At 40.2% G+C, this 21,464-nt stretch overlaps 2 protein-coding genes across 2 annotated transcripts; both read right to left on the bottom strand.

Moving 5' to 3' along the window:
* Positions 1–2,581: 2,581 nt before the first annotated feature.
* bglapl (bone gamma-carboxyglutamate (gla) protein, like) lies at positions 2,582–4,190 on the bottom strand. The gene is made up of 4 exons (XM_082535060.1): positions 4,007–4,190; positions 3,564–3,893; positions 3,371–3,467; positions 2,582–3,257 (listed from the first exon to the last, which is right to left on the bottom strand). The coding sequence occupies exons 1-4, from the start codon at positions 4,065–4,067 to the stop codon at positions 3,155–3,157; spliced, it is 591 nt and encodes a 196-aa protein (XP_082391186.1). The 5' UTR covers positions 4,068–4,190; the 3' UTR covers positions 2,582–3,154.
* A 9,139-nt stretch (positions 4,191–13,329) lies between these two features.
* Positions 13,330–20,498, bottom strand: erp27 (endoplasmic reticulum protein 27). Its single transcript, XM_082535217.1, has 7 exons — positions 20,294–20,498; positions 17,421–17,506; positions 16,397–16,534; positions 16,196–16,312; positions 15,840–15,965; positions 14,454–14,651; positions 13,330–13,433 (listed from the first exon to the last, which is right to left on the bottom strand). The coding sequence occupies exons 1-7, from the start codon at positions 20,349–20,351 to the stop codon at positions 13,392–13,394; spliced, it is 765 nt and encodes a 254-aa protein (XP_082391343.1). The 5' UTR covers positions 20,352–20,498; the 3' UTR covers positions 13,330–13,391.
* Positions 20,499–21,464: the final 966 nt, after the last annotated feature.

The raw sequence follows: 21,464 nt of genomic DNA, 5'->3' as shown, positions 1-21,464 counted from the left end.
CCACATGGCAACATAAGCTGTTACAGTAGTAAATTTGTATAATTGTCTTTGTGTGTTTGGTTTTGTTCAAAAACAGATCTGTATTTTATTCTGATCTTACTTGGACATACTGGTTCCTGAGTTGCTTGACATGTTCAGAGTTCCTCTCAAAAGGCACAGTGTACAACTGTTTCATCCTGACCTGATGTTTTTTCAGGACTCTAGAAATTGTTGTTACGCTTACACTGTGAATATTTGCAAAAGTAACGTTGTCTGCCAAGACTCTGTCTAATTTCAGTGAGTTTTATCCCATTGTTTCTGATGACCATATCAACAATGACAGTTTCCTGCACATCAGTGAACATCCGTCCTCTCCCTCCTGTGTGAGGTGACCGTTGAGTCCTAAGCAGAAATGCAACAACAATTACACAAAAGCTTATTTACTTCTGAAATGTGCAAATGCCCCTGCAGAATACAAGTTACCTGTTGGTTTGCTCTAGCAATAGATGCCACTGTAGAGCGTTGCAGATTTGGCTGCACTCTCTGACCAGCCTCTCTCATTGAGTGACCATGATTTACTACATGATCAATTACAGTAGCTCTGATCTCATCTGAGACTACAGCTCTTGATCTTCCTCTTATTCTTCTTCCACCACGCATACGTATTCCTCGCCCCCTCCCAGCCACTCTTCTTCCTCTTTCAGCCACTTCTCCATTTCTGGCTGGGTCCATGTTTACGTCACAAAACAAACCTATTCAGCAGTTGTCTCCTTTTGTAATGAAATTGAAGGAGTAACACCTGTGTAGAGGTTCATCTACAATGGGAATCAGCTGTGGCTGGTTAAACTGCATTTTTAGATTTAAAATATGTTTCAATAAAATATTGCTGTTGAATTTTGCTGTCTTTTCAAGTTTTGCATTGTGTTATTGTTTTGGCCATAAGTTTAACAGTTTTGAAAACAGTATGTAAGCACATGCAAAATGTCCTGTACAAAGATTTTTGGCAGTTGTTGTGTCTGAGTGAGAAAATAATTCATGAAATTTGAGAGATGTAGTCATTGAATGCATTTTGTGCCAAAACAATGATAACTGATCCTCAGTTTAGCCCACATAGACTTCTGTTGTGCTCACTGTGTGAGGAGTTTTGCAAAAGTGAGAAATGTGTCCTAGCGTCTGTAAAAAACTGTAATGCCATGGAAATGTCTCTCTCTCTCTCTCTCTCTCTCTCTCTCTCTCTCTCTCTCTCTCACACACACACACACACACACACACACACACACACACACACACACACACACACAGACTGCTGGCACCCATTTCATTGGGTGACAGCAGATCAGATTAATTTTGATAGACATACTAATATTATGACATCTGTGTGACGGCGTGTGTTTGTTGTATTTTTAGTCCATCAGAAGAAAAATAGTTTAGATGTCTTGAACATAATTAATCCCAAATTCAGAATAACATATCTTGTATCTTTGGAAACTCTTAAATCACCTATAAAACTAGTACAGAATTACACTCAGCAGCCACTTTATTAGGTACACTGTGCTAGTACTGTTTTGACCCCCATTTTGCCTTCATACCTGCCTTTATTCTTTGTTGTACATATTGAACACGCTATTATAGAAAATCCACATTGACATGATAGTATCACACAGTCGCTGCAGATGTGTCAGCTGCACATCTATGATGTGAGCCTTTACAATAAATCCCAGAGGTGTTCCACTGTTATCTGGTGACTCTGTGCAGTGAACTCACTGTCATGTTGAAGAAACAAGTTTGAGATGATTTGAGCTTTGTGACATGATGCACTATCCTTTCCAAAAACCATCTCAACATCAAAGGAAGGACATAATCAGCAGCCGTATTCAGATAGACTACCCTGCACACCTTGGTTGTAGCAAGCCTTTACAGGTGTTACTGTCAAGTCTTGACCAACTCTACCTGCTTAAATGCCCTGGCTGGTTAAATATTTGCACTAATGAGGTTTTGAACAGGTCGACCTAAACAAGTGGCCGGTGAGTATAAAAGTCCTGACTTCTACAGGCTAAGTTGACTGATTGACCAACACTGCCATCTAATGGTAATCAAAGGAAGCACAAGGCATTTGAGGAAAAGCAGAAGAGGAAGAGGATACTGAAGACACAACGCATGTCTATGTGTAATAGTTCAGCGCAAATCCATCTGAATCACCTCAATTGTTCAGTTCCAATTATTTGTCTACTGTATGTACTATTTGTGTATTTGTATGTATGTTGTAATGCGGTCTGTTTTAAGGTGAGAACTAGCATACAGAATTACATTATGTGACTGCATAATGACAATAGAGAATCTGTCTCATAAGGTTTCCTAACTACCTCTGACAACTGACGGCTCTGGCTGCTCATCTTCAAGCTGCAGCTGGGATCTCACAGTGCTTTATCTGACTAGAACCACTGCTGTTAGCTCACAAGTTAGCATATTAAACAATCTGACATATATCAGTGTGGAGCATGTGTTCAGTGCCCTTTAGTGCCAAACCTTGAGTATCCCCCCAAACATTCTGTTTTCTTAGATCAGGAACTAAAATTAAAAATTCATGAGGACAATGCAACAATTTGACAAAAACCAAAATAATTTATTATTTTCAAACCCAGAGGCAATTTGTGGTTACAGTCATAACAGATAACTGATGTGCATTTTACACATAGTGTACACTACCACTATCAACACAATGCTAACACTACACTACCTCTACGACTACATCCATTACTCACTTGAACTACCACTTAAAGTAAGACTATCCATAATATCAAAACATCAGTACATCAAAAGAAAAAAAAAGAAAAACGAAACAATACATTTGCACTTGTAGCACCATTCACTGCATTACACTACAGATGAAAAGAATAATTTAAAACTTGTGTGGGCTACTATAACATACTTCACAGGCTTGTGTTTCCATGTGCCTCTCTCTGAAAGCCTGGAAGAGGCAGTTTCTTTCAGGACCACTATAGCTGGCCACTTGTGCAATAATTTGTGCCTAAAGAAATTCTCTGTGTAGCATCATAGCATGGTTCTGAACCATGGATTTTGTGTTCTGCTTCTGATTTAGGGGAGTTGTTGCACTGTTGCATAAGAAAATGACAGAAAAACAGTACACATATGAATGACAGAGATCTTTTTTAACTTAGAAAGGGACGGGACCATAGTAGGCGGTGTACGCGGCCACAATGCCGGAAGTGTCGGCCATCTCGTCGCAGGCAACGTTCAGCTCACACACCTCTCTGAGGCTGAAGGGTGGTGGAGAGAAATGGTTTTAGATGGTGCATGTATGTACCGCATTTTACTTATGAATATTGACTTTTGTAGCAAGAAACTGCAAAGTGAAAGAAAACGGCTGTACCTTTCCAGCTGCAGAGGGGAGAGGTTACCAGCTGGAGCGGCTCTTCGGCTTCTCAGAAGAACAGCGGCCAGATCTCTCTTCATCACCACTGGATTGGCTGAAGAGTCAAACATTGCAACTTTAGACTTTTACTTTTTTCACGTTTAAATTCTAAAACTATGCAAAGCTTCTATCAAACAAATCTGCTACCCACCCTCAGAACTGGCTGACTCTGAGGAAGATGAGGATGACGATGATGATGAAGAAGAGTCAGAGCCAGAGTCTGATGCAGAGGAGTCGGACTCAGAGGACTCGGAAGATTCAGAGGACTCTGAAGACTGTGAGGACTCAGAGGATTCAGAGGACTCTGAGGATGATGAATCGGATGCTGAAGAGTCTGAGGAAGAGTCAGATGAGGCGGAATCGGACTCAGAGGAGGAAGAGGAGTCGGAAGCGGAGGAGGAATCAGAAGCGGCAGGGTCAGCAGGTGCAACATCAGCAGCTGTGTCGGCATCGGGGTCCACGACAACCTCGGGTTCCACCGCTGATGAAAACAAACAATGGCATACGTTAATCGTACTGTAGGTGCTCACATCGCCCCTAAAAAGGTCGAGAACGATTCTCAGCTTCACAGCATTAACAAGAGTTTGTCCTTACCTCCCATGGACCAGCACACTGAGAGAAGAGCGCAGATGGAGAGGAGAGTTAGAGCCTTCATGATGTCTTGTAGTTAGTGTCTCCTTGTAGACAACTCGATTCTTTTACAGCTTCTTCTTCTTCTTCTTTGCTTTCCTCTGACGGCTTGTTCTGTTTCTTTCTCCCAAGTCGAGGTCAATATATACTGTAGTCCACCTCTCTTGTCAGACCAGACCCACACAATGAGATAATCCTCTGATTGGCTGGGGAATCAAATGTCACCGTTTCCGCTTCCACTTATCATGAAAACTCACATAAACATCCAAACAGCTCCTGGCACAGAGTCCAAAAACTCATCCAACAGCCACAGCCACAAACATTTCTGGCATTTGACATTACGTACAGTACATGGCAACACATGTAAACCTGTGAGTACGAGCATATGTTGACAGAATGATGGATGAATTATTCCCTACACTCTTTGTGGAAGTGCTGTTTTCTCCACAACGTGCGCGTGTGCAAATATGCATTTTTCACATACAAAGAAAAAAACTCATCAGAAATAGTTAAAGATAACTTTTGAAGAACTTGAACGACTTGTAGATCAATTTTGAGTTAAATGTCTGAATAGAGATCTCAAAATACTTCCTTTCTCTTGCTTTTGGATAAACTCCACAATATATATATATATATATATTTAGTAATATTTTCTCCAACAAAAAATGCAATTTTTTTTTAAGGCAAAACTAATCATTTTTTATATACTTGTCTTGTTTACCAGTCTTATATATCCCCTTCAAATTCCTTTAAGTCCTGATCCGTCATCGCTGAAGTATAAATAATACAACAAACCCTGAAAGTCCAAACTGGTGCTATTACAAGATTTCTATAAAATATCCTTAACATTTAATTGGATTTTAATCCAGACGACCCACTGCAGGGCTGCCTCTTTAACATCAAGGTTGCCAGGTCTGCCATTGCTGTTATGTTTCTATATTCCTTGCCCCAGATGTGATCTCCCACCCACACAAACCCCAAACTATAGTCTGAGCCTACCACAACCTACTAATCGAGTGACACGGAACAGCAGTGAGCCTCATTATGCGACAGAGCTTAATTAGAGTGTTGCAGAGTCCCACTCGAAACCGCAGTCAAACGCTATTTACAGATCCATCTCGGCCCAGGTCCTGGAGAGATCCAGTGCACGGCTATGGCTTACCAACACCAACCAGCGGCCCAATGCACAGTGTCAGTCAGCGTATTTCAGCATATAGAGAGATAAATTTAGACAACCCCCATGTGTTGGACGCACAGCGTTATGCACGCGGGTTTGGATGCAGTTTTCTGTTTGTGCGATATATTCGAGTGCGGCTTTGGTGGCTTGTATATTTTTAAAAAAGGTATTGGAGTTTGCAGCTTTGACCTAAACCATATTGCATCTTAAATACTGTGTAGATAACCAAACTTTCACACACACATATCACTTGACTCGTGTATATACATATTTATCTCAAAGAGCCCCGAATGGCTTCATTTGTCATGTAGTGAGCCAGATCCAGTGGTGCAGAGTGACCTTGTTGTCCTTTGTGCTTCGTAGTCTAGCGTTATTCCTGGTGTCTAGGATTTGTTTTGGACTTCATGCCATGTAATTTCAGTGTCTCGTCCAGTGTCCATTTTTGTGGATTTTTGTGGATTTAGTACTCGGGGGACACAGTTGGAGAAAACAATTGTGATAACATCCCCGAGGAGGCAGGAAATGCAGCAGACACAGTTCCTCGTTGCTGCCGCATCCTGGCTTTTAATTAATATCATGTAGACATCAGGTAACGCTCTCAGTTTTTCACAGTTGTCCCAGCTCTTGTGCATCTAGCAGATTTAAATACAACTAAAACATGTGATAGCGACTGTACTGTGTATGATCACAGCAGTCAAGTCATATCAGTGATGAGCATCTTTTTCTAAAGCAGATGATGTAATATCCTCACAAGTCAAATGTCATCATTTTTCCCTTTTTTCATATTTTTCTTTAATTTAAGAACTTCCTACAAATGTATTTTTAAATCACATCCCCTGAGATACATAATGTTTCAGGGAATGATTTCGGCATTCCAAAGATTTTTTCATTCAGTTTTCATGCTCCGAGCTACTGGAACAATCTATCAAATGATCTGAGGCCGAACTATGAAGCACTTCCTCACCCTGGCTTTTGATTACATCGTCTTATCACTAAAATTTTATTTAGTAAATGATCCATTACGTTGTTGTTATTGGAACTTTTTTGATAAATCCAATGATTTTTCTCTGTTTCATTGTACTTTTCCATTGTCTATTTGCACATGTATGATTATCAGTATATTTAGTCATATCATAACCAGTAAAAATACAAAAAAAAAACTTACAAAGAAACTCTTTTGAGAAAACGACGTAGAGCATATGCTGTTGCATATTGACTTTATCGCAAACACATTTTACTGCTAATAGTTAGCAGTGAATTACAATATCAACAAACAACTAAAAGAAAAGTCAAAGAAACAATAGTTGAATTACAAAGTGATTCATTAAGTATGTAAATAGTAATAAGCAATAAGTATTAAGTAAAAAAAAAAGGTAAATTAATTTTCAGCCTGTGGGGCTAAATTTAAAAACAAAACAAATTTAAAAAAGCACAAAGATCTCAATCAGAAAATGACCTCTTCACATTTGGTCTGAAGATATGCTCTCAGGTAGAGAAATAAATTCCTGAGAAGTTATCATTTCCCTTTTTTAAGCAGGGACAATTTCTCGTTATTGTCAGTTTGCTGAAATTTTGTTTCACCTTTCAAAGGAAAATATCTCTAACTACAAGACGGTCAGTTTTTGTTCTTGTAAATACTTCCACGACACTTCAGTGGGGTTGAAATCTGGAATTTCTTTTCTTGGCTAACCATCATTTGCTTCTCTTTGAGCTTTGTGTAGTTTACACAGAATCAGTATCTAGTAAAGACGTCTATATCCATCAGACAGATGGCCTCATGGGTGATGGGTAAGCAGAGCCATTCTTACTGGAACTCTTATCCATACCAGCTTTATTCCTGTTGCATGATGCACATGCCTCATATCTTTGCAACAAACAACTTTCAAATGACCAGTTAGAGGACTGTATTCAGCATTTTTTAAAACCATTACCTCAGGCTGCGTGTGGAAGCTCGGAGAAAAGCATGACATTTCCTTTTGTTCGTGTTGTGTCTGCAGTAAGGTACCTAAAATACCCATAATATATTTCAGCAACATTTAAATATTACAGTGTAACATCTGAAAAGAGTAAGGAACTGTCGGACACGGTGCTGTTATACAACAGTGTTACCGCAAGAGCCAGTTCTAGCTGTTCCTTTAGTATATTAAACAAACAAAAAACAACAAACAATTAGCAGTAAAAATTATCCAGCTTAAATAAAAGCAAAACAAGTTTTTTGATTTTTAGCAGTTAAATTTTAGTTGTGCTTAGACACAAAATTTAAAATTACATTATAATACTGGACATGGATTTATAATGAAGCAGCTATGTTATTACATCCATCCATCCATCCATCATTTTCTGCCACTTATGGGAGTTTGGCTTGGGGGGGTGGGGGGGTGGGAGGGGGCAGCAGTCTAAACAGAGGCCTTCTTTCTCCCCTGTCACCTCCTCAAACTGTCATGGGAGAACAGTGAAGCATTCCCAAGCTAGCTGTAAAGATATAGAGATATATCTCGCCTGCATTTATTGGGTTTCTCTTCCTATTTGGACATGGCTGAAAAACCTTAAGAGCAATGCTGCGGGAAGTACAGTACAGTAACCCCTGCAAATGCAAAAAAACAGATAAATGTATTTTAAATTTCAAAAATGATTCATGTCATTATTTAGGGTTAGGTTTAGGTTAGCTGCACACACATAGGTTATTGTGTGTGTATGCACATCTTGACTGCTGTGTCTAAAGAAAACTCGTAGTTGAAAGACTGGTATACTTTTTAAGTGTTTCATAATCAATTTGCTCACCTGTGTTTCTGCCTCACATGTGTTGCACTAAGCGTGCGCGCACAAACACTCATATATTCAGCACCCCCAGTTTCAAGCCCCTTCAAACAGTTCTGCCCAGGAGATAATCCTGCAGGCATCTTAGATGCTAAAATGCCTCAGCTTCCTTCGTTTGATGTGGAGAAGAAGTGTCTCTATTCTGAGGCGCTACTGACTGAGCACCTCACCCTATGTCTAACAGATGGCCTGAAACCTTTTGAGGGAAGCTTGTTTCTGCTACCTGTATCTGTGATCTCATTCTTTCTGGCATACAGTGCTTGTTTCCATAACTAAGGGTACAAACATAGATCAACTGCTAAGTCATCAGCTTTCCTTTCATGCTCAGCTCGCTTTCACCATAACAGATGGCAGTACTTGCATCACTGCTGACGCTGCAACTATCTGAATGTCAATCTCCAGATCCCTTGTTTCCTCCCTCATGAACAACCACCTGAGACACTTGCACTCTTTCCCTTTAGGCAGCAATTTATTCCCCACCCAAAGTGGATTCTTCACCGTGTTTGGGGGAGAACTATGGCCTTAGATTGCTTCACACTTGGCTGTAAAGTGCCCCAGTGCAAAATGAGATCCTGAGACCACATCCATCTCAGTTACACCTAGAAATTCTTTTCTAGGTAGTAGTCCAGCTGCCATCATGAATGAGTTTAATTTATTGTTAGCAATAAAAACTAAATTTACACCTCCTCTCTCATGTCTACAAGGGGAGGCTGAGGCTTCCAAGGGAGGGTGAGAAGTGTGATCTCCCTGAACTTTGTACACACCTTCTTAAAAATAGGGGCCACCACCAATCCAAGGGCAAAGGGACTCTAGGTCTTAGGGCCCCTGTCACCAGAGTTTATATAAAACTCAGTGACCCCAGCCACAGGCATACCCCTTGTCTCCATACCCTGCTTCCTCTATGGAAGGTGTGCCAGTGGGATTGAGGAGATCCTCAAAGTATTTTTTCCACCACCTGACTGTATCCTCAGTTAAGGTTGACAGCAGTCTGCCCCCTCTGCATACAGAGTGGGTGGGAAGATGCTTTCCCCTTCACTGACTAAAAATTTGTAAGAGTTGTGCAGAGGATGGAGCTTTTATTTCATGGCATCACGAAACTTCAGCAACTGCCAGAGTAGGGCTCTGTTTGATCTCAAGGTGCCTGTCAGCTAAATCAGCCTCACCCAACACAGCAGTGGTGTTGGACATCTCATGGACTTCTAGCACATCCTCACTGCACATTTTGGCACACGAGGTCTGTATGGTGCTGAAGCCGGTCCTCTTTCTCGTCACCTGATCCATCAAACCACCACAAGACACTTGTGTGACGTCATGTTTCGACAAACAGAAGGTTTTTTGTGGCATTCAGGAGGAAGAACAAAAAAAAATGTATTAGGTTGAGCTCTCCTGCAGGAAGCTCTAATAATACATTATAGCTATCTACATTTTTTTCTGCATGTTTAGATGCCATCTGCATCTTTCAAAATAAAGGCTATTTTTGTAAATTGGATGGATGGGACTTCACACTTACCACAAAACCTTTCATCAAGCCAGCAAAACACATTTCCTAAAAAAAACCCATCGATATTAAACTGCTGCCCCCCACCACCCCACTACACACACACACACACACACACACACACACTACTACTACTACACAACCTCACACACATACCATCTATTTAATAAGCATATGAAGCTACAACTTCATACTGATAATAAAAATGAAAAACACTTGTGCTTTTTTGCTTTTTGTGTGCCGCACAAAGTAAGGGAGTAATAAAAGTTTTGTTATACAAGCAGTAAACACACATACACACAGTAATCTAAATCTGTAAAGTACATCGATGTGGTTTCAGAGCATTGCACACTATAAATATATGGAGGGAAAGTCTTTTTCTTTCTGCCCTGTGTACAGGAGCTGCATGCAAAAAGATCTTTTGTTAAAAGGGTTGGCGTAATAAGCAAATGCTTCAGCCAGTACCTTTTGATTAGCCTTGTCTCATGCTTTCTTGCTTTGTGGTAGATCTTTGTTCTGTATTCATTGAGATATTTGAATCCTAATCAATAAAATCAAAATCAAATCAAAAAATGTGCAGTAAAGAATTTTTGTTTTCTGTTAAATACATTACCACTTCTTTTCAGAAGAATAAACAAACAGCATCATGTGACATTTTATGCCTTTTTTCTGAAAAACTGGGGAACACCAGTTACACACTTGGCTAAAGACGGTTACCTACAGTATACTTATTGCTTACTTATTAGAGACTTGTCTTACTGAGAGGCCAGTTTTAGATGCAGATTTATGAGGTTTACTTTGGGCTGTAAGAGCCAAGTTACTGCTTAGTTTAGCCCAACAGGACCGTGAGAGCCAGAGAACAGAGAGGATCATGTTTGGGTTCAGCAGCAGGAGGAAGAGACTGTTGCTTCACATGTCAGATGTCATGAAAGATGGCCCTGAGGCTTATACCATCAATCCCACAAGCTCATGAGCTCACTCATGAATCTAATACCTACAATAGTGGAAACTACAGAATCAAGCAGCTGAAGCTGTGGCCTTATCTTGTCCATGATCACCAGCTACAGTAATATAGGTGGTGTCATATTCTTTTTTTTAAGAGTTTCTACATCCAGTGGATTCAACTCAGGTCAGTGATATTTATGAAGCACCAATTCAGTAATATTAGAGAGAAAACCACAATAATCATATAATCAGTTGTAAGAAAGATTTGCCAACAGTGGGAAGGAAAAACTCCCTTTGGGAATGGGAGGCAGAGCCTTCAGGCCCCTCTTCTGTGAAACCATCTCCCAGGTTGGATGTGGGAGACAGCCACCCTCTTTACTTTTAAAATTACGTTTAAAACTTTACTTTTTGATAAAGCTCATAGTTTGGGCTGGATCAGGGTATCCTGATCCTCCCTTAGTTATGCTGTAATAGGTTTAGGTTTCTGGGGTAATCCCATGACTATTTCTTTTTCAGTCAATTTATACACCACACTGTATTTAATCATTAGTAATTATTAATACCTGCCCCCCTCCCACAGTGTGTCCTTTGTCCTGTCTTCTTCCTGTCGGAGTTTGCTTCCAGCAAAAAGGGACATTTTCCTTCCCACAGTCACTTAGGCTACGTCCACACTAGCCCGGATAGATTTGAAAACGGTGTTTTCGTCTGAAAACGCTCCGCGTCCACACTAGCGTTTTCAGTCGTTTTTACAGAGCTGTGCGTCCACATTGAAAAGGCCCAAAACGCTTACGTTCCAGTACTGCGCATGCATGAAACGCAAGAAGATTCGGCCTGTCTCATTTCTGTCTGCCGTTTATTTACTTTCCGGTTCGTTGAAACGTTGCGGCAAAATGTTCAGGAAAAGCACAGAGATTTTTAAATGGACTAACAATGAGTGTGGACGTAGCCTTAGTGCTTGCTCATTGGGGGTTGAATAATTGTTGGGGTTCTCTCTGTATTATTGTAAGGCTGTTGTTATTATTTGGTGTTATTTAAATAAAATTGAATTGAACTGAATTTTCAGGAAGCTTTAAGAACATAAAAATGAATAACAATAGTCCATCCATAAAGTAATACATTAGACTGTTTCTAATTTTACAAATAAACACAGCACAAATGAAAGAAAACACTTCTACATGTTTAATGTGCACACTGAAGGACACATTCAATTAAAATTAATTCAGTTTTATCACAACAACAGTAGCCTCAACGTGCTTCATATTGTAAAGATGTTACAATAATTCGAGAAAAAAGAGCTCATATAGGAGCTCCTAGGAGCAAGCACTTTGGCAACATTGGAAAGGAAAAACTCCTTTTAACAGGAAGAAACCTAAAGCAGAACCAGGCTCATGGACAGGCGGCCATCTGCCACGACTGGTTGGGAGTGAGTTTTGTTGAGCAGAACATCTGCAGTTGGCATGGCTGCAGTCTGTCTGCTGCACTGAAGACATATAAGGTAAAGAGCAACAGAAACTACATGTACTTAAACTCTATGCTCTGAGGAAAACAAAGCAAATAACAGTTTTTGCTTGTTTTTAAGAGGAAATGATGGAATTATTTATGTTTTTTTTTCTTCCCATACCCATACTCTCCAAATGTTCGTCAGCTTGTCCCACCTGCATCCAGAACTAAATTACCAAATTATTAAAATTAACAGCCGCCAAAGTTTCAATTTAAAAACAGCCTTAGCAGAATTTCTAAGAAAATCATCTGTAAACCACAGGAGGCCATGCGATTCTGTATTAAATCATGTGTTCTTTGTATTTTGATGTGATGACAGAAGGAACCTTGATTAAAAATGACAGTAATATAAACACAATAAATGCAAATAAAATCATACTTTAATTTCTGGTGATACAACATCTTGTTTATTTAAGAAGAGCACGAGAGGGGCAGCAATATTTAATATCAGACGTAAGGAAACGTGAACCCTACAGAGGCTTTAACTTACAATTTGCCCTTTTGATGAAAACGCTGTCATGTCTGTCCGCCCCCAGCACTTTATGTAACACTGCCTCATCTGTCAGCCGTCTCACTTGTAGCCGTAAACAAACTCAGATGGCGGGGGACACATACTGTATATTCCATCTGGTCTTGGAGAAATGTTCACCTGCCAGGCTTTCCCGATTCCGCCGGATGTATCCGCTTGGCAGCGCAGCACCACTAATTATACTGATCCCAGTCTGGGCCTTGAAATTCCCTTCTTGCTTGAGAGAATATTTTTGGGAACAGCCCAAACCTTTTTCACTCTTGATGTCTACAGCCCATCTGTTGTTCTTTTATAGAACTTTTACAGCCTCTGTAGCTAAATATGCTCCGTTTTTTTAGATCCTGATATGTCTTGTAGTGAAACTTTACGTTAATCTTGAATTAGATGCCCCGCTTTAGGGCTGTGTGTGATTTTCATGTTAGTTTATATTGTACAGATGGTGTTTTTCACTTTATTTGAACACTGTTCCCCAGAATGAATCATTCGAGAAACTACCACTTACTACAGTGCTTCCATCCACATCTTCCCAGCATGCTTTCTGTCAGTCTCTCTGAGGTTGGTGTGTTGTGGCTCTGACAATAACATTAGTGGACAAGACTAACAAACTCCGCCAGATCACTGCGACTTGCGGCCAGTGACTTGTGGTCAACTAACCAGACTGCAGACGGACTCACACTCGTGTAAACAGGCAAAACATAACAAATACTGGAAAATAAATAAGGACACATAATATACTTATGGACACTCATAAATATAAACAATTCCCTGTCTGCTCAAAGGGTATAAGTCCTATGAGAAAAGAGACATCAATCTAGTTTTTTCATTCAAATTTACTCATTTTATTTTGTAAATAAGAAGCTCATTTTCATTTTCTTCTTGAGTCCTACAGCTCTGTTTTAGGCTTTTCTTCAGCCTCTTTCATCCCCTGAAAATAAATAAATAAATAAATAAAGGTGCAATAAGTGAAATACAGAAGACAGCTTATCAATTCAGCATTATTCAGAGGAAAGTTCAAAGTCTTGCAATTCATGAATAAACTACAATCATGGCAGCTACACGGATGCATTATGAGCACTTTCATTTACGCTGGCCACATCTGTTTGTTTTTTTTAAGTAATTTAATCCTGAACATTATAAATGTATTCATCTTTTAGCATTTTAGAAGACAGCGTCTGGGGGAAGCAACATATTTATAAGCTAAATGGATTCCTTTATTCAAGTAAATATGTGATTGAACCATTTATAAAAGGAAGATGAGAGTCAAAGCTTTTCCTTTTAAAGTATATCTGCAGCTGAGAGCTTAAAAAAAAAAAGCCCACCAGAAACTGAACGCAAAATAAAAAGCAAGCAAATAGCAGTGGCAGGTTTTCTTTCTGTCTTAATACATCTTTTGATGACACATTTTGGATTAGACTATAACAACTATAATCTGAAGTAGAGAAAGAAGCATTAACTCATCGATAGGTTCATCAGCAATTGTGCTCTCTAAAAGATTATTATGATTAAACCTTTAAGCAGATTATGCTTTCTTGTGTTTTGCTGTTATTTTTGCTTCTCTCTCTTTTTTTTTTTTTTTTTTAGGGCTGATTCATTTAATGAATATGATGTCAGTTGAATTCAGATTTCTAATGCCACAGTTTAGTGATGTGGAAACTCACAGCCAGCTGGAGCTCTGTGGGGTGTAACAGAGCAAACTGGTATACACAGAGGGGGGGGGGGTTTCCTGTCTTTTGTGTGGCTCATATATGGAAGATGGCTCATGGTACATTACTAGTGTGGGCTAATGCAATTGCAATTTTTCCTGGAGGATACTGACCTCTGTTTGTTCAAGAGAATGATCATTTTGCCATAATAAATTAAAATCTTCAAACTGGATTTGTATACACCGCAACCATAGATGTGTTCGGTCAAGAGCAGTGACTAAGCTTTAGTAACAGCTGCTCACCTTCAGTTCTCCTCGTAAGAAAGACTCACAGAACTCCCGCACTCGCTCTGTAGAAATTTCTCCTTCCGGTAGAAGCCACTTCGTGTCAGAGTTACCATCGTAGATGCCAACTCGTGGGAGGTCCTTCGGCTTGAGGCCAAAGTACTCGAGTGGCTTTAAGTTGGACTTCAGCGCTCCATTAAGCAGCACGAACAAGAACTGGAACACAGGCGGTTCATTTTACATAATTAGATTAGATCAAGTTATTTGATTTTTGGCAGAATGTAATTAAAGAATTTTGTATCCCTGTCTATACTTTCGTTGGCCAGATTGAATAAGTTCTACTTGGTCCAAAGTCTTGCGTGTTAGCTTAATTGCTTATTCAAAAAGGGTCTGTAAGTGTAGATGTGAGATAGATAAAAGGATGTAGAATAAAGTGCTGTATGAAGGATGCACGTGGTTTGCAGTCTAATGATCAACTAGTATAGAAACAGGCCACACAGTTTTGTGTGTGTTCCACCACAGCGCATTTTAAATCAAACAATCAAGATGTGACTGAAGTGCAGACTCTGAGCTTTAGCTTAAGAGGTTTAACAAAAGTATTTCATTTACTGTTTAGGATTTAGTAATTGGACAAATTAACACGATTTTATATTAAAGCTGTTGGTTAGCACTGAGGCCTCACAACAAGCAGTTTCCAAGTTCCCACCTGTGTGGTGTTTGCATGTTCTCCCTGTGTTTGGTTTCCTCTCACTGTATGGGATTAGGCTAATAGGGGATTCTGAATTGACCACATGTGTGAATGGTTGTCTGTCTATATGTTAGCCCTGCGATAGATTGGTGACCTGTCCAAGATGTAACCTGCCTCTCACCTAAAGGCAGGAAATTGATATTTAAACCTCATAAATTCATATTTATTCCTGCCATGAGCTGCAGACACCTCACTGTCTTCAGTAACTGAACAGGAATGCCTATTGGATTCAGATCAGGTGACTGACTTGGCATGAGCAATGCACACCTAAGCCGGTTCCATTAGTAGCCATAATGCCATAACATTGCCATGTTTGACTTGATAACGTGTTATGCTCTTATGCTTACCCAGTTACCTTGAAATTAAAGCGAGAATTAAAGACTGTCTAAAAATGAAAGTAATTCCTAAACAGTCAATACTTTTTTTTGTTAAACCTCTTTAATTAAAGCTGAAAGTCTGCACTTCAGTCACTTATGGATTGTTTGATTTTCAATCCACTATGATGATGTACTGAAGCAAAAAAGCCAAACCTTATTGTATTCTCATGAGCCCTTTCTATTTCCACACTCCAGAGTGAAGCTGATCGATGCATATAGCACTCAGATTTATTCAAAGCTGCTCTTTTACACCTGAATTACACTAAGGAATATTCTCACTTTGCCTGTGTACTCGGGTGCCAGGGCTCCCAGTCGCTCCTTGAGCTCAACAAAATCTTTGCTCCCCCTGTTGGCAAGGAGCAGGAGATGTGTCTTCACCTCTGAATTGAACAGACCCACTGCTGTCTGAGAGGAACAGAAGAGAAAAGAGAGTGATGAGGACATAGAAAAGAGTGGGGTTCAAAATGTGAGAAATAAAATTCTAACAATCCACCTTTTTCCGGGGATTTTGTGTGATGGATCTTTGCTTTTTATTCATTCATTTTTCAATTAATTAAAAGTATTTGAAATGTTAACTTAACAGATAATATTAGATAGAAGGAGAGGACCGTGAAGAAGACATGAGTGGGACCTACCACTTGGCTGTACTCTGTGATGTATCGGATCTCGTTCACAGAAATAAAGTTTACAAGACCGTCAGCTTTTAAGTCCTTGGCCTCAGAAAGATCAATGTTCTCCTGGTGGTTATCTGCCTGCAAGCATCACACACAGCATCACCATCGCATTCATGAAAACAGACATCGTACATCGTTTATTACTGAAAATATGTGCAGTACTTTTCTGAAGAGAGTGATGGCATCCGAGGAGAGGTTGTACTCAGCCCACACCTCCTTCACGGAGCAAATGGCTGCGGGGACAGAGCTGACTTGCTTCACAGCCTCCACCAGTTCTTTATAGCCATAACTCTCCTCTCCCTGGAACAAAGAGGGAGACCGTTTCAACCTCCTCTCATAACTTACCATGTAAATTCTTTTTTTTCCCTTCTTTTTCTCCCCCTCACTATTTGTTTGTTACTGTTTGTCCTATCTTATGTAAAATTTGAGCGAGAACACCAGTGTCTCCAGGGGGACACTAGAAACCCTCAACAATTTGGAAGGTGCAGCTGCCAGGGAGAAAAGACAGATGAGGCTGACTCAAAGGAAGGTGAATCATGTCTATTTCTGAGAGTCTGTTGCATGAGCTCTGGCAGTCCGTTTTCTCATTTCGCAGCCTGTAATATGTGTTCACTCTCAGTGAGTCACAGCACCAATATTTTTGTCTCTTATTGCCTTCAGCATCATGGTCCGGCTATGAACTATCCTTGTGTGCTCTCTGTCTTTCTCCTCCACTATCCTCTCTTGAACCTTCCCCTCGTCTCTGCACTTGTTTATGAGAGGAGCAATGGAGCCAATCCCACAGATCTTCAGATGCCTATGTATTTCCTGTCAAGTCTGCCATCTTCCCCCGCACACAAAGTCTGGCCAAAGAGCTCGCCACCGTGGGACAGCCAGCCACCCTGTGTCCTTACAGCACCAGCACTGCCAAAGGTGTGGCCACGGGAAGCAGATCCTTTTTCAAAACGTATTCGTGACAGCAGCATCACCGAGGCCGGGGTGCAAACAAAGGCTGTATTTCTGGAGACCTCACGGTCTCACTCTCAGCTAATTTGTCTCATCGTGTCTGGGTTTCCACATGCATGTTAACATAATAAACTAAGCCGCAAAACAGCTACTGTGGGCTTTGCTTTAAAAAAAATCCCCAAACTTATCTGAGCCTATGATTGAGACCTTTTTTTATTCACATGCAATTTTCTTGTCTGACCTCCAGGAATCCGATGACCACCACTTCAGCAGAGTCGATGAAGGCTTCAACATCTTTGGTGTTATTCAGTCCAGGAAGGGCGCTGTCTGAGGCAGGAAGACAGGAGACACACTAAACACTCAACTGTGCAGAGAGATTTTACTTCCTTTTTTCAGTGTCTCAATAAGACCAGGAAACAAAGTCTGCACTCGCTTAGTGACACACACACATATGCAGTATATAGGACAGGGGTCTCCAATTCCAGGCCTCAAGGGCCGGTGTCCTGCAGGTTGTAGATGTGTCCTTGGTCCAACACAGCTGATTCAAATAGCTAAATGACCTCCTCAACATGTCCTGAAGTTCTCCAGAGGCCTGGTAACGAACTAATCATGTGACTCAGGTGTGTTGACCCACGGTTAGATCTAAAACCTGCAGGACACCGGCCCTCGAGGCCTGGAGTTGGAGACCCCTGATATAGGATGTCAGTGCTTATACTATAAAGAAAAATGTCCTTACAGGCTTGTGTCATCTCTAGTAGGACTGTCGAAGGCCATAGTGGTTGACCTTTAACCTGCTGACTGCACTACCACGACTGCTAGTCTTGAAGGCATGCTGCTAGCACTGCTAATACATAACAATATAAATGGCTGATATCAAAATGTATAGAATGAAAGTCCTGGACTTTCCTTCTTATTGGTAGTCCACCAATATTCCAAATTGGAAACAATAAATCTGCGTCTGCATGAGAATTATAAGAAAAAAACGAGGCACCAAAAAGGAGTCTTGTCGATGGAAACTGATTTTGCTTTGTGCTAGATTTTAGGAGGCATAAAGAATTTTAGTAATTGAGTCTCAGAGAAAAAAACCCAAAACATAATAAATTGAGTCTTCATCATAATGCTTTTACTTCTACTAAAGACTTTGTAAAGTATTTTTGTATTTGAAGTTTAACCTATTCAATAAATCTTTGTGGATTTATTAACTGCTATAGAATGTGACCTATTTGTTTACAATGAAATGCAATTTTATGTGTTACTAAAATGCAAAGAAACAACACTTTGTACAGTTTGATCTGATCTTTTCAGTGATGGGCTATTTTTAGGGTTTGTTTAACCCAGAAGATGGCATCTGACACAAAAGAATTAGAGAAGTGGCATAGCATATTTTTTAACCCTTTAAACCCCAAATCATCAAATAATTCAAGAAAAGTCAAGTTTTTTTTTTAAATGTAGAGGTTATTGAATCTTCTGATGAAATAAAATAAATGAAATAGTACTTTGTATATAAGAGTTTTACTTTTTCTCATATTTGCGACTAGGGATGGGTATCGTTTAGGTTTTATCCGATACCGGTGCCAAATCGGTACTTTTGAAACGGTGCCGGTGCTTAAACGGTGCTCAAACCGGTGCTTAAAGAATGGAGAACACAAACTTTGTCCAAAAACCTCTCATGTTCAGCTGTTTTTGTTTTTTTTTTTTGTAAAAAGATAACAATGTTAGCCTTTTCTGCAGCTATGTGGCATATATGGCATCACTCTTGGCTGGAAGCAGTGCTTAAACAATGGAAAAAACACAAACTTTGTCCAAAAACCTCTCTCGTTTAACTGTTTCCCACTTTTTCTTTGGTCATTTTAGCCTTTTTGGCCAGGGTGAAGGGAGTATCTGCCATCAAACAAGAAGACAGCTGCATGTAGCTATGACTGTGTTTGCTAATTCACCTTACCTGCATTAATGTAATAACGTCGTTAGCCTACTCAACGTAAATTACACACGAACAACATTAAGCTACTCATGCAGAGAAGAACGGCTGCTGCATCATCATCCTCATCATTTCTGCTACACTGGCAGGGCTAGGGGCCAGGACTCTATTCTTCGGGTTTTTGGGGGATGTTGCTCCGGTCCGATAACTGGCACCACACCCGACGTGCACGGTGTGAGGTCTCGCAGCAAGCTATCAAATACTGCGCATTTCTCGGCTTTTAAAAAAAAACGCTATGCGTCGCCAGCTGTTTAATCGGATTCTTGGTGTTACCTCCTTTGACAGTATCACAGTATCAGCTTAAAGCACTTGTTGCAGGCTGCTGAGTTTGCATATTTTGCTGTGAAGTACAGCCAGACTTTTGACCGCTTTGCCTTGGGCATTTTTAATCTGTAGCTCTGCTCTAACAGAACGTACGTACCTGGCCCCGCCTACTATCCTCGGAAACGTAAAATGATTGGCTAGAAGTGTATCACAGCTCAGGAAAAAAAAGCACAAAGCACCGAAATGTGCGCTGCTTTTCGGTCTGGTTACTACCGTTTATGTCAGAACCGGTGCCATCATGGCACCGGACACCGGTACCCATCCCTATTTGCGACAGTTTTTTTTTCAATGTAATGCTTAAAAATGTATCGTGCCAGTTTTACTTTTTTTTCCAGGGGAAATCACAGTGATGATGCTAAAGTCTCAAAAAACTAACCCAAACTGTTAAAATATGATACACTTACAAGGATACAAGGATAAATACATGAGTATCTGTAATTGTTATGATTCTTTCTTAACATTTTGTGAAAAAGTGTCCCAGTTTTAACTACTTTCACCCTGTAGACGCCTTTCTCTCTCACAAGCGAGATCCCCATCACTGGGAAGTCAGGAAATCACCAAAATGAGCTGGAAAGTTTTTTAGGAAACGGGAATTTATTTATTTTTTTCTTTAAATGGGTAAACCATCCATAAAACATACAGGTCTTCTAGTCTGGAGCACAGTTGTGAAAGAGTAGCTCAAACGTGTACAGGACATCAGTAAATCTGCAACACTGTTATGAACTTAGAGGAAGACATTCCCATTGCAATATTTGACATTTAGAGCAGTGACGAGAACTAAAGAGAGTCAAGAGAATTCTTAAAGAGTTTACCTTTTTCTGCAGCGATTACAGAAGACACTAGGAGGCAGAGAAACAGGGCGCCCGGCATGTTTTTGGGTGATTCAACTCACACGGGTGAGGTGGGTGATCAAGGAGCGAACCAAGGAAAGTGTAGGAGAACCTGTAGCTGTTTGACTCTTTAAAAAGAGCTTTGTCACCTCTGCTCTGTCTCTGATGGTCGCCACATGGCAGCCCAGTGTGGCCACTGTGACTTCTCTGAGTTGTGATTGGAAGCTTTATGGGAATCAGCCAGGTGCTCCTGATAAGTTTGGCGGGTGGCTTTTGAGTTACGTGTCATTCAGTGAAAGGTGTGTGTGTGTGTGTGTGTGTGTGTGTGTGTGAGAGAGAGAGAGAGAGACGTTTGTGCTACATCACCCACATCACCCTTTCTTGTGTCTTGACCTGTGTTTAGCAGCAGCCTTTAACCACTCCACCCTTCACATGTAATTATCATCTACACCTGCTGTGTGTATGAAAATATAACAGTTTGGTTAGTGCTTATAATTTAACCAGGGAGGCTGCAAATAGTGTGTATGCAGGCCTGTGTGAGCAGGAGAGGTTCAGAGAACCGGCGGCAGTTTGGATGAATCGCCACAGGAGGGACACAACTCCTACTTGTTAATGGATCATGAAGACGGCAGTTTTGGCCTCATACTTTTGGGGGTATTTGAAAAACACTGAAATCAGGCATTTTGTTAACCAGTAATATAAAGAAGAACAAATTTTCTTTTCTAATTGTAACTCTTTTTTTTAAGTTACTTTAAAAACACACTTTAAAGACAGCAAGGATTTGTTATAATCTCTAAAACTCACAGAGCATTAGAAAGTTAAGGAAATCCTACAAGGGTACTTCTGCTGCATGAAGAAACCAGTCACCACTAATCCATGAGAAGCAAAGTAGGTGCACTAAATAAGGAAGTGCTTTGATGATTGTCATTAAAATTCAAAATTTGAAAACTCAAATTCAAATTCAAAATACATAAAAACACATGAAGCGTTTTGTCACCTTAAAAAAACAAAAAGGCCCACATTGCCAGAGCAGCTCAACCAACCTCAGAAATGCTGCTTCACATTTGATGTTAAACCAAAATCAAAATACTTCTGATGGACAGATTTATTCATAACAGCACCAAAGCTATTATCTAACAAAACAAAGAAAGCA

This window comes from Aulonocara stuartgranti, assembly GCF_965226115.1.
Source record: "Aulonocara stuartgranti genome assembly, chromosome: 6".
NCBI classification, from domain to species: Eukaryota; Metazoa; Chordata; class Actinopteri; order Cichliformes; family Cichlidae; genus Aulonocara; species Aulonocara stuartgranti.
The sequence above is the reverse complement of the archived record's forward strand: the minus strand, read 5'-3'. Positions and strand labels throughout refer to the sequence as shown.

What these genes read in the sequence shown, in the direction of transcription:
- bglapl (XM_082535060.1), bottom strand. Translation starts at nt 4,067, where the DNA reads ATGAAGGCTCTAACTCTCCTCTCCATCTGCGCTCTTCTCTCAGTGTGC. An exon ending in AGAGTCAGCCAGTTCTGAGG is followed by an intron (nt 3,468 to 3,563) that starts GTGGGTAGCAGA and finishes TTGACTCTTCAG; the next exon opens with CCAATCCAGTGGTGATGAAG. An exon ending in TCCCCTCTGCAGCTGGAAAG is followed by an intron (nt 3,258 to 3,370) that starts GTACAGCCGTTT and finishes ACCACCCTTCAG; the next exon opens with CCTCAGAGAGGTGTGTGAGC.
- erp27 (XM_082535217.1), bottom strand. Translation starts at nt 20,351, where the DNA reads ATGCCGGGCGCCCTGTTTCTCTGCCTCCTAGTGTCTTCTGTAATCGCT. An exon ending in TGTAATCGCTGCAGAAAAAG is followed by an intron (nt 17,507 to 20,293) that starts GTAAACTCTTTA and finishes TTCCTGCCTCAG; the next exon opens with ACAGCGCCCTTCCTGGACTG. An exon ending in TGGTCATCGGATTCCTGGAG is followed by an intron (nt 16,535 to 17,420) that starts GTCAGACAAGAA and finishes TCTTTGTTCCAG; the next exon opens with GGAGAGGAGAGTTATGGCTA.